General features: G+C 31.9%; 2 protein-coding genes across 2 annotated transcripts in view; both read right to left on the bottom strand.

Annotated features, from left to right (window-relative positions):
* Positions 1-557: 557 nt before the first annotated feature.
* Positions 558-8,681, bottom strand: hbp1 (HMG-box transcription factor 1). The gene is made up of 11 exons (XM_051099976.1): positions 8,563-8,681; positions 7,109-7,289; positions 6,818-7,031; positions 6,610-6,733; positions 5,135-5,246; positions 4,775-4,890; positions 4,154-4,310; positions 3,922-4,066; positions 3,513-3,800; positions 2,860-3,001; positions 558-1,663 (listed from the first exon to the last, which is right to left on the bottom strand). Exons 1-11 carry the CDS (start codon positions 8,575-8,577, stop codon positions 1,646-1,648), a joined length of 1,512 nt encoding a protein of 503 aa, XP_050955933.1. The 5' UTR covers positions 8,578-8,681; the 3' UTR covers positions 558-1,645.
* Positions 8,682-10,120: 1,439 nt separating this feature from the next.
* Positions 10,121-24,037, bottom strand: part of LOC127156196 (cAMP-dependent protein kinase type II-beta regulatory subunit) — a 19,051-nt gene continuing 5,134 nt past the window's right edge. Inside the window, exons 3-11 of the mRNA XM_051098933.1 lie at positions 20,277-20,329; positions 20,074-20,157; positions 18,347-18,453; positions 18,112-18,265; positions 15,781-15,882; positions 15,592-15,666; positions 13,691-13,759; positions 13,462-13,597; positions 10,121-13,381 (exon numbers count right to left, since the gene is read on the bottom strand). Of these exons, the coding sequence (XP_050954890.1) occupies positions 13,248-13,381; positions 13,462-13,597; positions 13,691-13,759; positions 15,592-15,666; positions 15,781-15,882; positions 18,112-18,265; positions 18,347-18,453; positions 20,074-20,157; positions 20,277-20,329 (914 nt within the window). The 3' untranslated portion in view covers positions 10,121-13,247. The remainder of the gene's footprint in view (positions 13,382-13,461; positions 13,598-13,690; positions 13,760-15,591; positions 15,667-15,780; positions 15,883-18,111; positions 18,266-18,346; positions 18,454-20,073; positions 20,158-20,276; positions 20,330-24,037) is intronic.

Here is a 24,037-nt window from a genome sequence, read left to right as displayed (position 1 = left end):
AGGATGAACAGAGATGCAGTTTTCACTGCTTTAGGATTAACAGTATTTTGGATAGTTTCCATGCACTTGTCTAGATCAACTTTGAATAAATAAAAGAGAGGTTTAGAGTCAGATTTGTGTATGTACGTGAAATTTAGCTAGCAGGAAACATAAAATGAATTAAGTTATAGGCCCATTTTCCTATAATCTCTTTTGAGTAGTCAAACAATCCAAAAGCAAACTATATTCCTAAAGTCGGACTTCGCTTATGATTTTCAAGGTATTAGAACTTAGTAGGGACAGTATGACATGTCTCTACCAATATCCAGCAACTACTAGATTGTTCCTAGCAATAATTTTGATCAAACAATTGTTGTCTGCTGTTATGTCCCCACCAATGCCAAAATCAAACCTACGCCCTTACCATAGATAATTTAAAACGTCACCGGGCTGGTTGTGAAAAGGAAGGAAAAAAGTTTATAATCCCCCTTTGAACCACATTCATTTTTAATCCGATTGACATCCACAATAATAACACTGAACAAGAAAACAAAGGAAGGGTGCAAATATTTAGGGTAGCGAGTTTAAATTTTTATTTATAATATGATACAAGAATAGTTTGTGCAAGAAATGGATGGGAACATGGACCTGTACAATATTAACAAAATGTATTCGTAATGCAATCCAATGGCAAACACTCAAACACAACACTCAGTTGCTCCATTTGGCCATGATTGTGTCAAAGGATACATCTTATCAAGATATATATATTTTTTACACAACATTTCAGCTTGTATACATTTATTGGTTGTATAAGGTTATATATATATATATGAATATAAAGTGCAAAAACAAGAACACTTACAGTGAAGGCATGGCCCTGAAGTGCTGTATGTGACAGCATGCATGTCGCTGTACTCGTGCGCTTGTGTGTGGGACTCTATCCATATACAATATGGCTGTATGGATAGACTATCATATACACACACACACACACAGGTTATGCAAACACACACACTGAATATGGCCTAGGCTGGACTGACGTCATATGAAATTCAACCCCTTTCCAGCACGTCAACGAATAAGCGACTCAACATCATTCGTCGATTTGCAATACGTTTGAGTTTGTGCAATAAGTTGAGTTATACAAATACAATTAATATGAACAGCTGAAAAAACGAGCTAACATCTAAATTTCCCCTTTTTACATTTAAAAATAGACATTATTTGTATATATCGCTCCTTCGGCCTCAGTAAAATAGCACCACAGGGTTGCACCTTTCAAGCCTAGAAATACAAAATTACCTGATAGAAGAACTGAGCGTTGTCTTGCTTTGGAAGAGTAAGGCATTTTTGTCGTTTTTGAAAGGATAAGAAAAATACATAAGCACTGTTAGTTGACTAGATTACATTTTATATCACATATAATTATATCGTTGATTTGCCTTTCGTTCATATATTTTTTAAATGCAATTTTTCTTTTGCAATTCTTCTTGTGAAGATGTTTCGTTGTAATAACTTTTTTTTTTTTTTTGTTTTTGTTTTGTTTTTTTTCCTAAAGCAAGTGCGTGTAGCATCACAGTTGCGGTTTATCATTCTTTCAAGAGAATTTGTGTCGGTGTCTGTCTCCTTCTGTCCAGTTCATGCTTTTCTGACAGTCCTCAGGCTAGTTTTGCTGAGAGCCCTAGTTAAATGGAGAAGAAAAATGAGCCAATGAAATTAAATGACCTGTGAGCCAATGAAAATAACAGCCCAATTTATGGAAGCTGGTTTCCTCCATGGAATAAGAAAAAAATGCTAATTTTTATCTTACAATTTTGACTTTTCAAAGTTCTGAGTTTGCATCTCACAACATGAATTCATTTCTAGCAATTTTGAGTAAAAAAGACAGAATTGTGGAATATAAACTCCTAATTGGGAGATTATAAAGTCTCAATTGCTTCCTACTACAATTACTCAATTACTTATTACTTACGATTACTACTCTCAATAAACAATTAACAATTAAAAAAAAAAAAACGGAACTGCAGGATATAACCTTAGAATTCTAAGAAAAAGGAAGAAAAGTCAAATTAATAAGATGTAAACTCTGTAAATTCTGAGAAAAATCACAAGATATAAACTCGGAATTCCGAGGAAAAAAAGACAAAATTGTAAAATCTAAGCTCAGAATTCCAAGAGAAAAAAGGTACAAATCGTGAGATGTAAACTCAGAATTCGAAAAAATTTGTCAAAAATCACAAGATATAAACTTGGAATTCTGAGGAAAAAAAGCCAAAATAGTAAGGTCTAAACTTTCAGAGGGGAAAAAAGCCAAAATTATAAGATCTAAGCTCAGATTTCCACGAAAAAAGGGTAAAAATTGCAAGGTGTAAACTAAGGAATTCCAAGAAAAAAAAGCCAAAATTGTAAGATTTAAGCTCAGAATTCCAAGAAAATGAAGGTAAAAATTGTGAGGTGAGGAATTCCGGGAAAAAAGCTAAAATTGTAAGATCTAAGCTAAAAATTCCAAGAAAAAGAAGGTAAAAATTGCAAGATCTAAACTCAGAATTCCAAGAAAAAAGCCAAAATTGCGAAATTTAAACTCTGAATTCCAAGGAAAAAATCCAAAATTGTGAGATCTAAACTTAGAATTCACAGAAATAAGTAAAAATTGTGAGATCTAAACAGAATTCCAAGGGGGAAAAAAGTAAAATGTAAACTTGGAATTGTGAGAAAAAAAAAAACTAAATTGCGAGAAGTAAATTTATTCTGGCAAAAAGGTCGCAGTTACCCTTTCCATTTTATTATTCCGTGGCAGAATCAAGCTTCCATAACAACCTTCTTTCAAAAACAGATTCACAATATTAACACTAATCTTGTTCATTCAAAAATGCTAACCGAGTTTGTTCTCTTGCGTTTCCAGCAGTCAGGGTTGAGACGTTTCTGCTCCTCGGCCAGAGCTTTGGCTTCCATGGTGTACATCCTCCTCTCCTCGTTCTTCATCTTCTTCCATTTATCGCCCAGAATCACGCTGATGGCTCTGAGTAAATTAGACATGGAAATCTCAAATTGGTCATTTTTTCCCATTTTAGTTAGATGCTAATGTAGGATATTTACAGCTCACTAGGTTTTGGGTAGGGGTCGATCAATATGTGTTTTTCAGGGCCAATGCCGATACCAATTATTACAGATCAAGTGGACCGATATACATGTCTGGTGTAAAAATGAAAATTATTGTTAAAATAGGAATAACAAGGGCTCTGACAAAAACTTTCTTTCAATGATTTTAAATTATTTTATCGGCAAATTGGTTTTGAAAATGACCGATAACCATAAAAATAATATTGGCGTCGATAATTGGCCAGATATTCGGTCGACTTCTAGTTTCTATTTAGCTTTTATTTATTTTTATATTTCAGTTAGTTGCTAAGTTTTTCCATCTAGCATTTTTATTTGCTTTGATTACAGCTTTATTTTAATTAACATAAACTAGGTTTCGGAGTATAGTTAACGCAAACATTCATCCATTTGCTCGCAGCACATCCACACACCTGTTGTCTTTGCCGGGGTACATCTGTGTATATTCCACCCTGTACTTCTTGGCAAAAAGCATGAAGGCGTTCATTGGCCGCTTGCACTTTGTGGGTGTGGCTCCAGAGCTTCCTGAGGCGTGGCTGCGCTGTGATTTGCTGCTGGGGGAGTGGTGGGAGGAGCTGAGGGCCTCGAGTTTGTCGCAGTCGGGACTCACAGCGCCCCCGCTGGACTGGGATGCGCGACGCTGGCGTGCCATACTGCTCAGAACGTACACGGCGGACGAGTCGAGAGGGGTGAAGTCGTAACTGCGTGTGGGGTAAGAAAACAAAAAAATATTTCTGTATTTTTATTGCATTCTATTTCAGCTTTATTTTAATCAATGAAAACTATTTAAATAGTTTTGTTATTAGTGTAACAATAAGGTACCTCCTAAAAGTGTCAAAAACGACCGAGTCATCACAGTTGATGGCGTCGCGGTGTCCTGGCGGCAGACACAAGTCTCCAACCTCCATGTCATAGCAGGGAATGCCGTGCTGTACGACAGTAAGGCTTGGATAGAAAGAAGACCACCCTAACACACACACACACAAAGATTAGATTCATATTCTGAAATTACATTGACCTTTTAATGATGCTGCATAGAAACGTCTGCATTTACCTTTATTTTTCACAAAAAACGGATGGTCCAAACTGCATTCAGCTGTCAAAAGCCCTGCTTCAGAGGAACCAGGGTCAAAGGTTAATTTCAGGACAGACTGGCCGAAAGACACACTCTCCTCAAAGACCACCAGCTTTAGACCATCAGAGCCATAACTCTGCGAGACAAACAAACTTAAGTTACTTCAGTGCATATTTAAATGTTTAGCTAGTTCACCCAAAAATGAAAAATCTGCTGAAAATGTACTCACCATCAGGCCATCCAAGATGTAGATGAGTTTGTGTCTTCATCATAAGTGGAGAAATGTAGCATTACATGACTTGCTCACCAGTGGATCCTCTGCAGTGAATGGGTGCCATGAGAATTAGAGTCCAAAAATCATCTAATCTGAATCAGGTGGATAACTTGTGGATTATTGTCATGTTTTTAATAGCTGTTTGGACGCTCATTCTGACGGCACCCATTCACATCCATTGATGAGCAAGCGAAGTAATGCTAAAAAAAACAAACTCGCCTACATCTTGGATGGCCTGAGGGTGAGGACGTTTTCAGCTAATTTAAACGTTTGAGTGAGTTGTTCCTTTAAAAATGTGAAAGAGTGACTGATCTGTGCATCATTACCTTCATTGGGTTGGACTGTGTTCCTCCCTCATCATCTGAATCTACATCTGACTCCATCACGTCCTCTGCATCCTGCCACTCCACGTTCAGACCTTTGTGGAAGCGTAGACGTGTTCCTGGTAGAAAAAGACAGAGACAAGTGTTTGGAAAGAGATCTCCATATATAACAAGACAGAAAAATAATTTAAATAAAACTTCATAACATTTAAAAAAAAAAGTTCCAGTCCGAGGGTGTGAGGACTAGAATCTGTTCTGAGGACTCATTGGCCTGTTTTCCCCTTTTACTTCTGCTTTTCTGCATTTGTAACAGCAGAAGGTGCTGTTCACCACATTTCTTGAACTTGTTGATAAAACAACTACCTTTCAGGAAGCAATGCCAGGCAGTGGAGGGCCAGGAATGGGACCATCCCAGGTCATCATCATCGGACAGAGACGACATGCAGAAAATGCCCGACTCTGACTCACTGCTGGCCTGTAAAACACACATAAAACAGCCTCAGAAGTATGTACTATATGCTATTTCCTCTGTAACTCTCAGACAGGATCCATAATTAACAGTAAATAAAATTACCGAGCCATGTGGCTGCTAATTTTAGTAGGAAACGCAACATAATGCATGCTTTCAGTCGAACTGTATGAATGATGGTGACGTATAGGTACAGTTTTACAGAGAGATTAACTTGTAAAGAGTGTTATCTAACTAAAACGATTAAAAATAGTTTTCATTATTTTAAATAAAGCTGAAATTAAACAAAATGTACATTTGAGTGCTAAAATGTGCTACAATGCGCTACAATGATCAAAACTAAAATAAAAATAAAGCTAAACAAATTTTTTTAAATAAAGATAAAAATTAGTTGAAATAAAGCTGAAATTAAACAAAATATAAATTTGATGGAAAAAAAACTGAAAAAGAAAATGAACTGAAGTAAGTTTAAATACTAAAATTATTAAAACTGAAATAAAAATGGCTAAACAGAATTTTTTAATGATAAAAATTAGTTGAAATAAAGCTGAAATTAAACAAAATATAAGTTTGATTAAAAAAATGAACTGAAATATGTTGAAGTACTAAAATTATAAAACTGAGAGAAATTAGTTAATAAAGTTGAAATGAAACAATATAAATTTTATTTAGAAAAAAACGGAAGAAAATGAATTGAAATAGAAACATGTTGAAGTACTAATTAAAAATAAAAATAAAGATAAAAATAAATATTTTTAATTATAAAAAATAGTTGAAAGAAAGCTGAAATGAAACTGAATATAAATTTGATGGGGAAAAAACAGAATAAAATAAAATGAACTGAAATATGTTGAAGTATAAAATGACAAATTGAAATGAAGATAAGACTAAGCAGAAATATTTTTTTAATTATATAAATTATAAAATCAAAGCAAAAGTACTAAAATTAAAATTAAAACCATGGTTATTACAGTTAAGGATAACTAAAGCTATTAAGATCATTTTTGTTTATTGAAAAAAAGATGAAATAAAGTTTAAAAATATAATAAATAAGGTAGTAATATTAAAAACAAAAAATATTATAAACAAATAAAAAGGACAAAAGCTCACAATAAAGTAAAAAAATTACATTTAGAAGCTAAATAAATTTATTTAAAATTAAAATGTCAAGCTAATTCATAAATAAAAAATAATAATATATAAATAATAATGGACAGCAAACTTTCACACTTTTTCAGTTCACTCACCATTGGCAAGTGTGACAAAGTTAATTCTCCACCTTGATAACTTCACATAACGCTCTCAAAAACTAAACCATTCATGAAATCCCATTACAAGTGTTTGCATTTGTAAAGGCCCGTGGTGGTACCCTGGTGCGGCGGCGTTCTCTCATGTGGCTGCGGGCAGGACTGGGGGCGCTGCTGGAAGACAGAGGGGGTCTAGCGTAGGAATGTAAACTGCTACTATTGGAGAAGATGTGGACAGGAGAAGACCTGCAATAACAATGCATCATCAGTACAACCCGAGCGTGCAAATTACATTCATGTGCAATTATATAAATGCCAGGATTTCCTGACCGGTTGTGTGGGGCGTTCTGAAGCAGGGGGCTTTGAGGGCTGGTGGCAATGTTAGCCAGCTCGGTCAGCCAGTTTGTGTGTGAAACGCTGCCTTCAGGCCTGGAGCTCCAAGCCTCGACGGGCCCCTCCTCGTGATGCGACACGCCCGGGGCCACTTGGAACACCCCCGGGGTCGACTGGTAATCCTGTACCTCCTGCAGCTCAGGTAGGTCATCTGCAGAGATAGATACTGTCATTGCAAATAGTATTTGGATTAGGAAATGTGATTTTTACGCTCTATCCGCTAATTACCGTATTCCATGTGGCTCTCGTTAGAAGGGCACCCAGGTGAGGAGGGCAGGCGCTCATTGCATTTAAGCAGGTCGAAGGCCTCGTCCATACCTGAGCTCTGTGTCTGAACTTCCTGGACTCTCTGAGGGACCGACTGAGTTTTCACTTCCCACACCATATTATGACATGTCAGCTGGGCAGGCTGTGAATGCAAGAAAAGCGTTAAAACGAAAGCGAAATAGGTAGGTAGGTTTTTTTCAAACCAGCTTACTTGCACATGTTTTTTCTTTGTAGTCATTTGTTGTGAATGAATGAATGAAACGAATGAATGAATGTGGGACAACAGAAGTAAACACAGGAACAACAACAGTTCTGTTGGGTATTGTGCAACATGTTCTTGGCCACCGTTCAGTCACGTACAGCAATGCTAACATCCATTTCTGAATTAAACGAGAAGTCTCGGATCCCAAAAACATATTTAACGCGTTTTGTTTGTGACGAACGCTGCACCCGTTTCTGTGAAGCGCTGTCACGTGACCCGCATTGCACGCAAGGCTTGTTTATAAACTTTCTGGGACTTCGCGCATGCGCAGCGCAGCTCATTCATTCATAACTGCGTAACAACGGGGGATCAATAACAGCGATAGATTGCGCTAGAAAATTCTCAAAAACTTTTGAGAATAGCAGATGGAAGTTCCCCCGTTCGATATAATCGAAAATCAGTCCGTGTTTATGAGCGGAAAGCGTTATTTTACGTCATTTTGCTCGCTCGACGGTTTCAGTTTTTCCACACAGGAAGAAAATAAGATTTTTCTGCACTCGCGAACGATCAGAAACAAAATAGACGGAAGCGCGTAGATGTTTTGGTTTATAAGTGGTATTTTAACACGAATACTGTCGTTGTTATAGCTGAACACGGGAACAATAACTTCAACACGGCTGTCGTAACAATACGAAGGTCTTTGTTTGGAAAAAATCGGCAAAAACTAATTAACAACTGCGGTGTTTAATCAAACCACGTCTTATACAGACCACCCAGCTGTCTGACGTTTGATCGATGTGGAATAATAAAGATAAATGGTTAAAAATGAACTAAAATGTCAACAGTGGGTGCTGTAAACAAAAGAATGTCAACAAGTTGAGACATGGTACATCAAGTCCTTCCTTTTACCCAATTGTAATGAATGGACACCCTGTTTTCTCCTGGGTTTTAATGAAAAAAACACGACGCGTTGTGTTTAATTACTGTCGCTATGGTGAGGTAGAGAATTACTAAACCACAAGCAAAACAACAAACGTCACAGAGAAAAAAACCCATCAAGTAAAAAGTTGTCATTTGCGATCGAAACAATGAATGACAGTCTTTTCGCTCGCCGCTTCCTCAACCGTCACCGTCTAAAATAGCCGCGCAAAATATATTTCATTGACATTACCGATTCATTTCGTGGTAATATTTCAACAACTTTTTTACTTACCAAACCTGTCGCCATTACCGAGTATCTCTGGCATTCTCAGCGAAGGCAGGACTGATTACTTTTAGATCTGGCCTCCCATTGGTGGAGGAGCACGTCAGTTAGGTGAGCTCGAAGCGCGATTGGCCAGTCCCTCGCACACTGGGTTAGACATGGATGGGTTTGTTATTGTGTTTGTGATTGGCCAGTTCTGCATGCCCGTTACATCAGACGTAACTCTCATTGGTTGAGACGGGTTTTTTTCTACGATAGACCCTCCCGCTTTGTTAAATAGGGGATTTGAGGTATGTATTGTCTTAAGACGTTGTAAACAAACATTGGTACTTACATTTGGATTATTTTACAGCTCATTAAAAGCGATGTAGCTGATGCTTGGCCGAATAAATGCACGCAATTAATGATATATAAAAATAAAAACATCACATTTTAATTGTTTATGACATTTCTATCAAGGTATACAGTGTTGTATATGTTATACAGTGAACAGTAAGATTAAAAACACAAAACTGAAATGTGTTGAATTACTAAAATGACAAATTGACTAAGACTAAGATAAGACTAAGCATTTTTAATTTATATAAATTATAAAATCAAAGCAAAAGTACTAAAATTAAAATGAAAACCATGGTTATCACAGTTAAGGACAACTACGTTTTTGTTTATTGAAATAAAATTGAAATAAAGTTAAAAAAAAAAAACAACGTAAAAATGAACTAAAATTAATAAATAAATAAAATTAAATAGTAATATTAAAACCAAATAAAAATGACAAAAGCTCACAATAAAGTAACAAAAAAATTACATTTAGAAGCTAAATAAATTTATTTAAAATTAAAATTTCAAGCTAATTCATAAATAAAAATAATACTATATAAATAATATTAAAATAACTGTTGAAAACTGAAACTATAAAAGTAATACTACAATAGTATATAAATAATAGTACAGTTATTTACTGACATTCTGTAATTTTATATATATTATATATATATATATATATATATATATATATATTATGTTTAATGGACAGCAAACTTTCACACTTTTTCAGTTCACTCACCATTGGCAAGTGTGACAGAGTGTTGTATATGTTATACAGTGAACAGTAAGATTTTTGTTTTGTTTTTTTAAAGAAGGCTCTTCTGCTCACCAATCATGCATTTATTTGATCCAAAGTACAGCAAAAACATTTTATTCCTGTGATCAAAGCTAAATTTTCAGCATCATTACTCCAGTCTTTAGTGTAACATGATCCTTCAGAAATCAGTCTAATATGCTGATTTGCTGTTTAAGACTGGAGTAATGATGCTAAAAATTCAGCTTTGAAATCACAGGAATAAATTACATTTTAAAATCTATTCAAATAGAAAGTGGTCATTTTACATAGCAAAACTATTTAAAAATTTTCCTGTTTTAGCTGTACATTGGATCAAATAAATGCAGGCTTTGTGAGCAAAAGATACTTCTTTAAAAAAATCTACAGTTCAAAAACTTTTGACTGGTAGTGTACAAGCATGTTATGCAAAGTAAAAATGAATCATTTGTAGCATAGGACGTAGCTGTAATAATCACAACATGATTTAAATACAAAATTGTTCTTTATTTGAATGGAAAGTCAAATATAACTGACGGTATAATACTGGGCTCTCTTGCACCAAGAGACTGTAGACCTTTGATCCATTTTTCAGGACATAAAAAGCATTAGCGACTTCTCAATTAGGCGGCAGAAATTCACACAGAAATGGTAGAGAAATGAGCACTGATTGGCAATTAAAAGTCTTTTTTTTTCATGGTGAACAGGGTAGAAATGATGTAAAGTCACACTGACACACAGATATGGTTTAGGGATTCACTGCAGGTTAGTTTACCAAGAGACAAACCTGTGGGGATCTACATGGGAAGAGGTGATGATGGCTAAGCTGTTCATATTAGAGGTAGACAGTAATGAATCTTCAGTAATGTTTCAGGAAGAAATGGATACTACTTAGTAATGCATATGACTTGCTGTGAAGCAAAAAGATCCAGTCGACAAGGACAAACTTCTCATACATCAAGAGAGAGAGAGAAAAACAGTACCGGAGTACTGCAGAAATGAAGAATAAAGCGAGTGTTTTGAAGAACATTATTATCAAAATGCCAAAAGCTACCAGAAACAAACGTAAATAAAATATACACAGGAATCATTCAGACCTGTTCAGAGAAAGCAAATGTCCTTGGTAACATTTCGAGCATTTGGAAAATGAATGTGAACGTACAATTTGTGCATGTCGAATACATCTTAATTGTGAAATACTTAAAGATGTGAACAAAGCATAAAAATGTGCTACACCATTTTAAAAGTAAAGATACACAATGCCTATATTTACTATTCATATGTGACAGTATGAAGTTTCTCAAAGTCTGTGCAAAAACAAGGAATTGAAAACATGTTGAGCTGTGCAACCTCAAGTTCACCCAGAAATGAAAATTTGCTGAATGTACTCACCCTCAGACTTTTCAAGATGCAAATGAGTTTTGTCATCAAAACAGATTTGGAGAAACGCAGCATTACATCACTTGCTCACCAATGGATGTGAATGGGTGCCGTCAGAATGAGAGTCCAAACTGCTGACAAAAACATTACAAGAATCCACAAGTAATCCATACCACTCCTGTCCATGAGTTAACATCTTGTGAAGTGAAAAACTGTGCGTTTGTAAGAAACAAATCCATCATTAGGACATTTTTATCATCATTAGTGACATATTTGTTTAGAACTGTTTTGGTCTGATTTTGCTTGTAAACAGTTTGCTTGTGCATATTTCTCTCCTGATTCAGACGAGATGACCTCTGGAGGAAGTGTTATTATGGATAAAGGGTTTTGTTTTAACCAGAAGTGACAGTTTAAACCTCATTCTGACGGCACCCATTCACATCCATTGGTGAGCAAGTGATGCAATGCTACATTTTTCCAAATCTGATGAGGAAAACAAACTCATCTGCATCTTGGATGGCCCGAGGGTGAGTAAATTTTCATTTCTGGTAAGCTATTCCATAAAATTATTGATTTTTATTACACTGGCATCAGAGTGCAACAATATTCAGACTTCATTTTCATGTTTATATGTAATCGAGTGCCATCTTCGTATTCTCAAGCAATCGTTTATTAACGTTTATTAATGTTTGCAACCTCAAGTTCACCCAGAAATGTAAAATTAGCTGAAAATGTACTCATCCTCAGACTTTTCAAGATGTAAATGAGTTTTGCCATCAAAAAACAGATTTGGAGAAAAGCAGCATTACATCACTTGCTCACCAATGGATGTGAATGGGTGCCGTCAGAATGAGAGTCCAAACAGCTGATAAAAACATCACAGTAATGCACAAGTAATCCACACCACTCCAGTCCATCAGTTAACATGTTGTGAAGCGAAACACTGTGCATTTGTAAGAAACAAATCCATCATTAAGACATTTGATTTAAACCGTTTTGATCTGATATAGCTTGTAAACGGTGCTTGATTTGTGCATATTTCTCTCCTGATTCAGACGAGACGACTCTCTGGATGAAGCATTATTATGGATAAAGCACTTGTAAAGGACCAGAAGTGACAGGTTAAACCTCATTCTGACGGCACCCATTCACATCCATTGGTGAGCAAGTGATGCAATGCTACATTTCTCCAAATCTGATGAAGAAACAAATTCATCCGTATATCGGATGGCCTGAGGGTGAGTAAATTTCATTTCTGGTAAGCTATTCCAAAAAATTATTGATTTTTATTACACTGGCATCAAAGTGCAATAATATTCAGACTTCATTTTCATTATTATATGTAATTGAGTGCCATCTCCTCTTCTCATATCATATTCTCAAGCAATCTGAACGTTTATTAACCCATGGAAGTGTAATAAAACTTGAGTATTAAAGTCAACGTGAAACACAGTTTCCAACCCGTTCTGTAATCGGAAGTATTTCCGAGTTAAATAGGATATTCAGCAAGAAAATAAAATGAACGGGACCTGATTTTATGATCAGAATTGATCAGATGGTAAAAAAATGGATGTTTTATACAAGAATAAAGACTAGACTTTAGCTGAAAACATACATTATACAGACTTTTTTTTATTTTTTTTATTTAGATTTCATGTTGACTTTAAACTCCGGCATGTAATACTTTTGTGTCATCAAGATGCATTTCATGAAGCTCAAGTGCTTAATTCATATTTAGTCCAAAATGGCTTAGATAACACTGAAAACATTGACAAATGCTCAATAGCAGATTCAGAAGTATAGCTTTAAAATAATAAATTACTGTGCTGTATATGGCATATTAATGCAGTCTTTGTGTGGACGTCACTGTAAAAGATGCAGCATGTGAGAGAAACACAAACCAAGTGAAAAAACACGAAAAAGTTCGATAAACACACCGGTACCAAATCCCCAAACCAAATAACCATGAGGAAACTCCCATAAGCCTCGAGTACCCTGAAGGAAAATGCTCACGTTTGGCTTTTCACATCTAAAAAACAACCATGATCATTGACACGCACACCGGAGTTTCACATCTGTGAATGCAAAACAATGACTTCAAGCTTATGACCTATGTTAACACGATTTCTCGACCATGATGACGGGCCTCTACTTACCATGTTCTCATCATTTCATGTTGCATTTTACGTTTGCGATGTTTATTGATTAACTGATTTCATGCATTCGGCTCCTCTATTGCGATGTGACTCCCGAAGAGCGTGATCAGCTGCTCCTCGTAATTCGCTATGTTTCGTTTCATGATGTCCATGCAGGGGCCTAATAACCTCTCAAACGCCTGCACGTCCATTACTGTGGAACACAAGGTGAATGATCACATGAGCCGCCGTGCAGCTGCGATACATCGTGTGATATCATTTATAATGCGTTACCTAAGCATTTGACGTTGTCCATGGCATATGCAGAAGCCGCCCGTGGCTTGTTAGTGACGAGCGCCAACTCTCCGAAATACTGGCCTCTGGAGCACGTGGCGATTTCCACCTCCTCGTCTTCAGTATCGTTTTTTGACTAAAAGCAGTCATGTAAATGCATGTGAATCTTTTAAAGCTGAAGGATTCATTTGTTTATTAAAATGCATAATGAAACAAATTGTGCTGTCACCTTGCTCCTCTTCATAGTGATCCTAACGTGTCCTGACTCTACGATGTAGAAACAATCTGCTAAATCACCCTGTGAAAACAAGGTACTTAGATAAACACTCAGCACTATACAAAGTTTGGGGTCAGTACGATTTTTTTTTATATTTTTATCTTATGTTCACCAAGGCTGCATTTGTTTGATCAAAAATACAGTAAACAGTAATATTGTAAAATATTATCAAAATTTAAAATAAGCTGTTTTCTATGTGAATATATTTTAAAATGTAATTTATTTCTGCGATGCAAAGCTGAATTTTCAGCATCATTACTCAGTCTTCAGTGTCACACGATCAGAAATCATTCTAATATGCTGATTTGCTGCTCAAGAAACATTTCTGATTATCAATGTTGAAAACAGTTGTGCTAACTAATCTTTTATATTATATTTTTATAATTTTATAAAATTTAAATCTTAAATCATTACATTTAAATCTTACAGACTCCATACTTTTGAACAGCAGTTATATTTTAATATAATATTTATTAATATTATATTAATTATTATATTAATTATTATATTAATATAATATAATAATTATTTGTTATATAACAGTATTATACTATATTATATTGTATTTTTATAATTCTATAAAATTTAAATAATTAAATTTAAAACTTACTGATTCCATACTTTTGAACAGCAGTTATATTTTAAGTTAATTAGTTGTTATATAACAGTATTATATTATATTATATTATATTATATTATATTACAGTATTTTTATTTATTTATAATTTTATAACATTTAAATCTTAAATCTTTAAATGTAAAACTTACTGATTCCATACTTTTGAACAGTGGTTATATTTTAATAGTTAATTAGTCATTATATAACAGTATTGTATTGTATTTTATTGTATTGTATAAAATTTATTGAACAAGTGACGCAATGCTACTCCAAATCTGATGAAGAAACAAACTCATCCGCATCTCAGATGGCCTGAGGGTGAGTACAATTTCATTTCTGGTAAGTTATTCCATAAAATTTGTGATTTTTATTACACTGGCATCAAAGTGCGATATTCAAACTTTATTTTCATTTTTATATGTAATTGAGTGCCATCTCCTCTTCTCATATCATATTCTCAAGAAAAAACACTTGTGCCAATTAATCTTTTTTTTAAATTTATAGTATTTTTTTTATAATTTGATAAAATTTAAATCTTAAATCTTTAAATTTAAAACTTTTTGATTCCATACTTTTAAACAGTTATATTTTAATAGTTAATTAGTCATTATATAACAGTATTATATTATATTATATTATATTATATTATATTACAGTATTATATATATATTTTATATAATTTTATAAAATTTAAATCTTTAAATTTAAAACTTACTGATTCCATACTTTTGAACTGCAGTTGTATTTTAAGTTAATTAGTCGTTATATAACAGTATTATATTATATTACAGTATTTTTTTATAATTTTATAAAATTTAAATCTTAAAACTGTTAATTTAAATCTTACTTATCCCATACATTTGAAGAGTAGTTCTATTTTAATAGTTAATTAGTAATTATATAACAATATTATATTACATTATATTATATTATATTTTTATAATTTTATAAAATTTAAATCTTTACATTTAAATCTTAATGATCCCATGATTTAGTTGTAAACAATAGTTATATTTTAGTAGTTAATTAGTAGTTATATAACAGTATTATTTTGTATTTATATTATATTATATCATATTATATTTTTATCATTTTATTTTATATTATAACAGATAGCTACATCACTAAAATCTGATTGGATGAGCCATTCATTTGCATGATTTTAGGGAGGGCTTTGTTGTGAAGACTTGGCAACCCTGCCGGTAACAATTACTAGACAAAAAAACGGTCTAACCTGAGCAATGATCTGTTCCCCACTGTTGTACACTTTGGTCGACAAGACATCAACAACCTTCATTCTCTCTGAAACCTAAAAACGAGACCCATTTATAAAATCAATTGAAACTCAAATAATAACCACAAAATAATGAAATACAGTTAACATGTTGATACAAGGGATAAATACAAAGCTGTGTGTTCAAACCTCCAGTGACGTGAGTAGCGGAAGAGTCCCGATGAAAGCCTCGTACATTTTTCTTTTCTTTGCGTTGTTCTTTACGATGATCCTTCTGAATGTCAACCGGTCCTAAAGACATTTAAACAAAGAAAAAACAAAATATTTTACACTTCAGGAAAACAACAGATCCAGTCTTCAAAGTTATGTAATTTCAGTATTTTATATGAACAGCAGAGGGTGCTCTAACACAAACAATACATGCAATGCTCTGGGAGAAGGAAATAAGATGCAGCATTAAGAACTTGCTTAAACATCAGGTTGTTTTTTTGCCAAAACCAATTAGAAAATAATGTACTGTAATTGCCTTGACTGAATATTCTTTTTTTTTTCCACAGAAGAAAGACAGTCATATAGCTTTGGACTGTTACAGGTGAGTAAACGACAGTGTTATTTTAGTATCACTGATATACTATTATAGTTTTTGTTAATAGATTTTCTTTTTAGATTTTCTTTTTTCATTTTAATTTTGTCTTGAGAAAAAATATTGTGTTTTTGTTTGAGAAATATTGCCTTGGCAAGTAGCAGATATAAAATGTTTTGTTTGTTTGTTTGTTTTTTTATTTCAGTAAATGTACAATTATTTCAAGTAATGAAATTTTATGGTTTTACTTTATCGATAATTATGGAAGTTTGTTTATGCCACAGAATTAAAAAAAAAACAAGGTCATTGTGACTTTTTATCTAAAAATTCAGATTATGTTTCTGACAATTCTGAGAATTATGGTATATAAAGTAATATGCAATATGCCCTAAGAAACCTTGGTTTACAGTGAATTTATAACAGCTAAGGGCGCTGTTAGGCATGACATGAAGTGGAGCTTATTGCCTTTATAAAACGGTTATAAATAATAACAATTAATAAAAACATTATTCTTCCGCCAAACAATGTAGTTCCTCAGAAACTGTTGTCGTTGCAACAAAGTGGTTGCCAAGCAACACACAAATGTAAACAAAGGTGTATGTTTGTAGAGTAATTTACAACAGTTTAGAACGCAGCTCAACCAATCAGAATCGAGGACCGGAACTATCTGTTTTATCATTAGAATTCTGAGTTTACATCTCACAATTCTATTTCTATATGAAACCTTGTTTCCACTACGGGATACATTTAAAAAAAAAAAAAAAAAAGTAATTGTGACTTCTTATCTCACAATTCTGACATTTTTAACAGTTCTGAGAAAAAAATGTAAAAGATGTAAATTTAAATTACAAGAAAGTCAGAATTCTGAGTTTCCATTTTGCAACTTTTTTTTTTTCTCAGAATTGAAAATTTATATCTCTCAATTCTCAGTTTTCATCTCGCAATTTTGAGCAAAAAAAGTCAGAATCGTGGGGGGAGAAAGTCGCAATTACATTACTAGTCAAAAGTTTTTGAACAGTAAGATTTTTTTGATGTTTTTTAAAGAAGTTTCTTCTGCTCACCAAGTCTGCATTTATTTGATCCAAAAAACTGTAAATTTGTAAAATATTTTTACTTTTTAAAATAACTGTTTTCTGTTTGAATATGTTTTAAAAATATAATTTATTCCTGTGATTTCAAAGCTGAATTTTTAGCATCATTACTCCAGTCACATGATCCTTCAGAAATCATTCTGATATTCTGAGTTGCTGCTCAAAAACATTTATTATTATAATTATTATTATTAGTAGTAGTATTATTATGTTGAAAACAGCGGAGTATAATTTTTTTTCAGGTATCATTGATGAATATAAAGTTCAGAAAAACATTTTTTCTGAAATATAAATCTTTTGTAACATTATAAATGTCTTTATCATCATTTTTGATCAGTTTAAAGCATTGCTAAATTAGAGTATTAATTTCTGTAATTTCTTTCCCTCCTTTAGAATGGTATAGTGTATGTTACAAAAGCTTTTTATTTCAGATAAATGTTGATCTTTGGATCTTTCTATTCATCAAAGTATCCTGAAAAAATACTTAACTGTTTTAAATATTGATAATAATAAAAATGTTTCTTGAGCAGCAAATCAGCATATTAGAATTGTTTCTGAAGGATCATGTGACACTGAAGACTGGAGTAATGATGCTGAAAATTCAGATTTGATCACAATAAATTACATTTTAAAATGATAGATAGATATAGAAAGAAGCTATTTTAAATAGTAAAAATATTTCACAAATTGACTGTTTTTGCTGTACTTTGGATCACATAAATGCAGGCTTGGTGAGCAGAAGAGACTTCTTAAAAATCTTACTTTTCAAAAACTTACTGTTTTTTTTTTAATCCAGTGGACTTCCATAGTTAATAACCCTGGTAAATGATGACAGAAATGACTCACGAGGCACCACAGGGCTCCAGGTGAGGTAGCGATGATGGTGGCGGCCCTCGGCGTGTTGTACATGAGGGCCAGCTCTCCAAAACTCCCACGGTTGTCATAAGAGCCCACGGTCCGCGTGGTGCCGTCCGCTTTCAACATAATGTCAAACGTTCCCCTGCGTGAGAAACGCAACAAGATATCCATGTCTGAAAGGTTTAAATACCAGCATTATCATCCAAAGATGAATCATTTATACCTCTCAATGACGTAGAAGTTGTCGCCATCGTCGTCTTGATCGATGATGTGCTCTCCGGTCACCACTACCTTCTCAAACATGGCATCCAAGACTTGCGACATCTGCTCCTGTTGGTTTGGAGAGTAAAATAAAAGACTAAAATGCACACATATGGGTTTGTTTCCAGGGTCATTGGAGTTAGCTAAGACTACAAACATAAATGAAAAAACTCTTGAAATATATTATTAAAAAGAAAATAAATAAATTAATTAATTAATTTAATACATTTTAATAATTTAATAAACACATTACACACTCTAATAGTATCTCAAAAATAACTATTAAACATTTTTTCTTTGAAGTAAAGTTGTAATAAAATATAATATAATAATGAATATAAGTATTATGAAAAATGACAAAATCGAAATGCTGTCTTTGCTGCTAAAAAACTAAACTAAGACTGACAGAAAACTGACATAAAATAAAATAAACCTAAACTGTAATATTGTTTAGGTTTGTTAAACAACAACAACAACAACAAAAAATAATAATAATAAAAAAGAAAGGAAAAAAATTAATAAAAATGACAAAAACACAAAGCAAAGATACTAAAAATGAAAGCTAAAAATGAAATATAATAATAATAATAATAATAATAATAATATTTGAAATGAAATAATAAAATATATTATACAAACATATATATTACAAAATAATTACTAAAAATTAAAACTTAAATAAAAAGAAATGAAACCCAAATAATAATAATATAAAACATACAAATAACATGACCAAAAAATCAAAACAAAATAACTAAAACTGAAATAAAATAAACTGAACCTAAAGAATAATCTTTAAAAATGAAACAATAAAATAACAAAAGCACATGAAGTTACTAAAAATGAAAACTAAAACTGAAATAAAAATAAATGAAACACAAATAATAATATTATAAAACATAAATAACATGACAAAAGAACAAAATAACTAAAAATAGAAATCTGAAACTGAAATAAATTTAACCTAAATAACATTTGAAATGAAATAAAAATAAATGAAACCCAAATAATATTATAAAACTTAAATAACATGAAAAAGAACATGGTGCAAAATAACTAAAAATGGAAAGCTGAAACTGAAATAAAATAAACTGAACCTAAGTAATATTTATATGAAATAATAGTAAGTAATATTCAATGAATAAGTAATATTAAATGAAATAATAAAATTAAAAGCACATAATTACTAAAAATAAAAACTAAAACTGAAATAAAAATAAATTAAACCCAAATAATAATACTATAAAACATACAAATAACATGACGAAAAAATCCTAACAAAATAACTAAAAACTGAAAAGTAAAACTGACATAAAAATAAAATAAACCTAAAAAATTATATTTGAAATTAAATACTAAAATAACATAAGCACATAAAAATACTAAAAATGAAATGAAAAAAATTTGTAAAAAATATTTATTTGAAAAATTGTTTCAAATAAAATAATAAAATTACAAAAAAAACATAAAATTTCTAAACAGTAAAACTGAAATAAATTATAATACAAAACAAAAACACAAAACAAAACAAAATTTTTATAGCATTTTTCAGTCTTTTTAGCAATATTTTTCTTGTAGCCTGTATCACAGGATCTAAACAAACCATCCATAGTAATCTTAGTTGTTGTTTGAAAACAAAATTAGCCAAAACTTTTAGCTTATTCTCTCATAAACTGTTGATAGTCTTACCTGGTCCAGGTTTTTGAACAGTAGGATGTCTTTGCAGGCTTCCTGTAGTCTCTGTCTCTGCTCGTCTGTTTTGGGGTGAGTGACCTGAAGGCACAGTAAAGCGTGATTGGATACTGGGCAGCAAATGCCACAGAAATGCACAAAAAAGGAGGAACTCTGTGTCGCTGGAGCATTTCAATAGCAGGTTTCGAGAGGCCACTCACCCTGGGTTCTCTCTCCTCTTCATCCTCATCAGGGTTGTACGCCTCCGCACAAACTGTCCAGAGACCAATGAATTCAGTAAATCGAAAGCAGGATTAGAGTCGAAAACAAACAAAACCAACCTGTCTAGACAACGCATTACTGCGCAATTAAAATGCAGCGCTTTGTGCAACTTGTTAAAATAAAAACAAGCCGTTTAATGAGCATATGAATCTTAATGTTTCAAACGCTAGATTATTAGATTGTTTAAATGGTTAAAACACATAAAAATGACAATGATGTTGTCATTTACGAATCCTGATGTTGTTCCAGACCTTAATGACTTTCCTTCTTCCAAGCTGCTCTTTTACAAACTTTAACACGGTTTTTTTTTTTTTTCAGTGAATAATGTCTGAAATTTGGTAATTCTGAAATGTTCCTCGCATAAATCGAATCAAATCTAAATCTAACTGAAAGAATTAAAAACTAAATAAAAAAGTAACCTAAATAGTAAAAAAAAAAAAAAAACTAGTAAACAAGACAAAAAAACGTAATAACTAAAAATAGAAAGCTAAAAGTGAAATAAAGTAAGTTTAACAAAATAACAAAAAAAGCACAAATCACAATAAAATAATTTAAATAATTTAAAATAAAAATAACCTAAATAATATTTTAAATGAAATAATAAAATGGCAAAAGCACATACAATTATAAAAAGAAAAGTAAAACTAAAATAATTAAATTAAACTTAAATAATAATATTAAAAAAAACTTACTTAACATGATACAACTTACATGATATGAAATGATAAAATACGGAAAGTACATATATGACTAAAAATGGAAAATAAAAATGAAAATTAAAAACTGAAAAAAAAAAAATTAAACCTAAATTGTAATATTTAATATAAAATGATAAAATTACAAAAGAACATAACATTACTAGGTAAAATTGAAATAAAATAAATAAAACCTAAATAATAATATAAAAAATAACAAAAGCACAAAACAAAATTATTACAAATAAAGAATAAAACTGATATATATATATATATATATATATATATATATATATATATATACATCAAACCTAAATTGTCATATTTAAAAGAAAATAATAAAATGACAAAGCACTTAAAAATCCTAAAAATGAAAACTAAAGCTGACATGAAATAAGTTAAACCTACATAATAATATTAGAAATTAAATAATAAAATAACAAAAGTACATAAAATTCCTAAAAAATAACTAAAACTGAAATAAAAAATAAAATAAACCTAAATAATAATATTTAATATTTAACTAATAAAATAACAAAAGCATAAAACAAAATTATTAAAAATGAAAACTAAAACATAACAAATGAATTAAACCTAAATGGTAATATTTAAAAAAATATATATAAATAATATGACAAAAGCACATAACAAAATAGCTGAAAACTGAAAATTAAAACCAAATAAAATAAATTGAACCTAAATAATATTTAAAATGAAATAATAGAATGACAAAAGAACATAAAAAATGAAAACTAAAACTTTAAAAAAGTTAAACAAATTGTAATATTTAAAATAAAAACTGATAAAAGAACATAAAAACTACTAACTAAAGATAAAGTAAACGTAAATAATAAAATAAAAAAATAAAAGCACAAAACAAAATTGCTAAAAATGAAAACTAAAACATAAGAAAATGAATTAAACCTAAACTGTAATATTTAAATTAAAATAATAAAATGGCAAAGACCTTAAAATTCTTAAAAATTCCTTAAAACTGAAATAAAAATAAATTAAATCTAAATAGTAAAATAAAAAACTAATAAAATTAGAAAAGCACATTAAAAAAAATACTAAAAATGAATCTTAAATTTAAAAAAACCTGATATATGAATCAATAGAGTTGTGTAAGCTACTTTTATTGTTATTTTTCAGTTTTTTCTGTCATTATATGGAAAACAGAATGTTAGATGTTCTGCAAACGTCTCCCTTTATGTTCCACGGCAGAAAGAACGTCATACGGGTTTCGAAACAACATGAGGGTGAGTAAATGTGTAAACTTTCGTTTTAGATGAACTATTTGAGAAAAGTTTGCGGGAAATCTCCTCCAACTGCTTGCAGCGCTGCTCTCTGCCTGTGTTACGCATGCAGCGAGAGAAATGAGAGGATCGGCTGCTCTCCTCTGCCACACGCCCCCACTATTCCTACTATAAATACCAGCGCAGAGATGACAAGACCAGGAACTCCACTGTCTAGATCGATACTCCACTCGCAGACGAGCGAGACCTAAAGTTTCAGGGCCAGGAACCCTACAGGAACCGTCTAGACTGATCTAGCTCACAGCTACATCAATCTAGGGCCTATTTTACAATGTTTGGTTCTTGATATGGTGGAAAATCACAGAAATAGAGGTCAAACTTTTAGCGATTTGTCTTTGTGTCTTTATACAGTACAACACTCACTAGCATTCAAAATTTTAGGGTTTTTAATGTTTTGGAAAGAAGACTCTTCTGCTCACCAGGGCTGCATTTATTTGACCAAAAATGCAGTAAAAACAGTAATATTGTGAAATATTATTTGGATTTGAAATAACTGTTTTCTATGTGAATATATTTTAAAATGTAATTTAGTCCTGTGATGCAAAGCTGAATTTTCAGCATCATTACTCCATTCTTCAGTGTCACATGATCTTTCAGAAATCATTCTAATATTCTGATTTGCTGCTCAAAAAAAACATTCCTTAATAATATTAATGTTGAAATCAGTTTTTTTAATGGACAAAAAGTTCAAAAGAAAAGCATTCTTTGATAATAAATGTTTTTACTGTCACTTTTGATCAATTTAATGCATCCTTTCTAGGGCTGGGCAATATGGCCAAAAAATTATCACAGCAATTTTTGTTTTCAAATCAGTCGATATCGATCATTATCAAGCAGATTTTTGCTACAATGTGAAAGTTGTAAAAACCAGACGGTTAAATGTGGCTTTAAAATATTCTTTATGGTCAGAACATTGTTTTGTTTTTTTAATTCTTCACACTTTTTCCCAGTCGTTTTTCCTTAAAATAAAAATCTTAATAGAAAATATATATGAGTAATATTGTTTCAATTCAAGAAACAGGTTTGTGTTACCTGGTAATATTAATAATAATAATATAACATTTTTTAACAGTTAGGATGCAGATGTAGATTTATGTTCATTATCAAAATCAAAATAGCAACCTATTTTTTATATGATGATTTTTTTTTTTTTTTTTTTTTTAAGGGGGTCCTACTATGCTCTTTTACAAAGTCTTGATTTTGTTTTGGGGGTACTAAAACGTGCTTTCATGCTTGGTGGTTTGAAAAACGCATTATTTTTAACATAATTTACATTATTAAAATACATTTCTCCCATCCTGGCACAAAAGGCTCGATTAGTTCCAGGTTTAATGAAGGTCCACCTTCCGAAAAAAAAGAAATGTGTTGTGATTGGTTAGCTGTCCCACTGTGTTGTGATTGGCGAACAGTTTAGACAGAAGCAAGTTCCTTGTACAACTGTTAGCGCAAGCTAGATTAAAGTGATTCTTACGTTATAAATATGCATATTTTTCTTACAAAAACGCAATGATTCGCTACAGGAAACCTTGGGAGTGCTAGGATAAATTTTAATATAACTCTGATTGCATTTGTCTGAAAGAAGCTAGTCATATACACCTAGGATGAATGGAGGGTGAGTAAATAATACACTACAGTAGTGTTGGGTCCTATCATCAGCCTGCGCGATTGCCCATACATGTTATTATCATG

Source organism: Labeo rohita, chromosome 25, assembly GCF_022985175.1.
Source record: "Labeo rohita strain BAU-BD-2019 chromosome 25, IGBB_LRoh.1.0, whole genome shotgun sequence".
Classification (NCBI taxonomy): Eukaryota; Metazoa; Chordata; class Actinopteri; order Cypriniformes; family Cyprinidae; genus Labeo; species Labeo rohita.
This window is presented reverse-complemented; position numbering and strand designations above follow the sequence as displayed.

Coding starts and splice junctions, on each gene's coding strand:
- hbp1 (XM_051099976.1), bottom strand. Junction 6,734..6,817: donor CAGAACGCCCCACACAACCG/GTCAGGAAATCC, acceptor TTGTTATTGCAG/GTCTTCTCCTGTCCACATCT. Junction 3,002..3,512: donor TACCCCGGCAAAGACAACAG/GTGTGTGGATGT, acceptor TAATTTACTCAG/AGCCATCAGCGTGATTCTGG.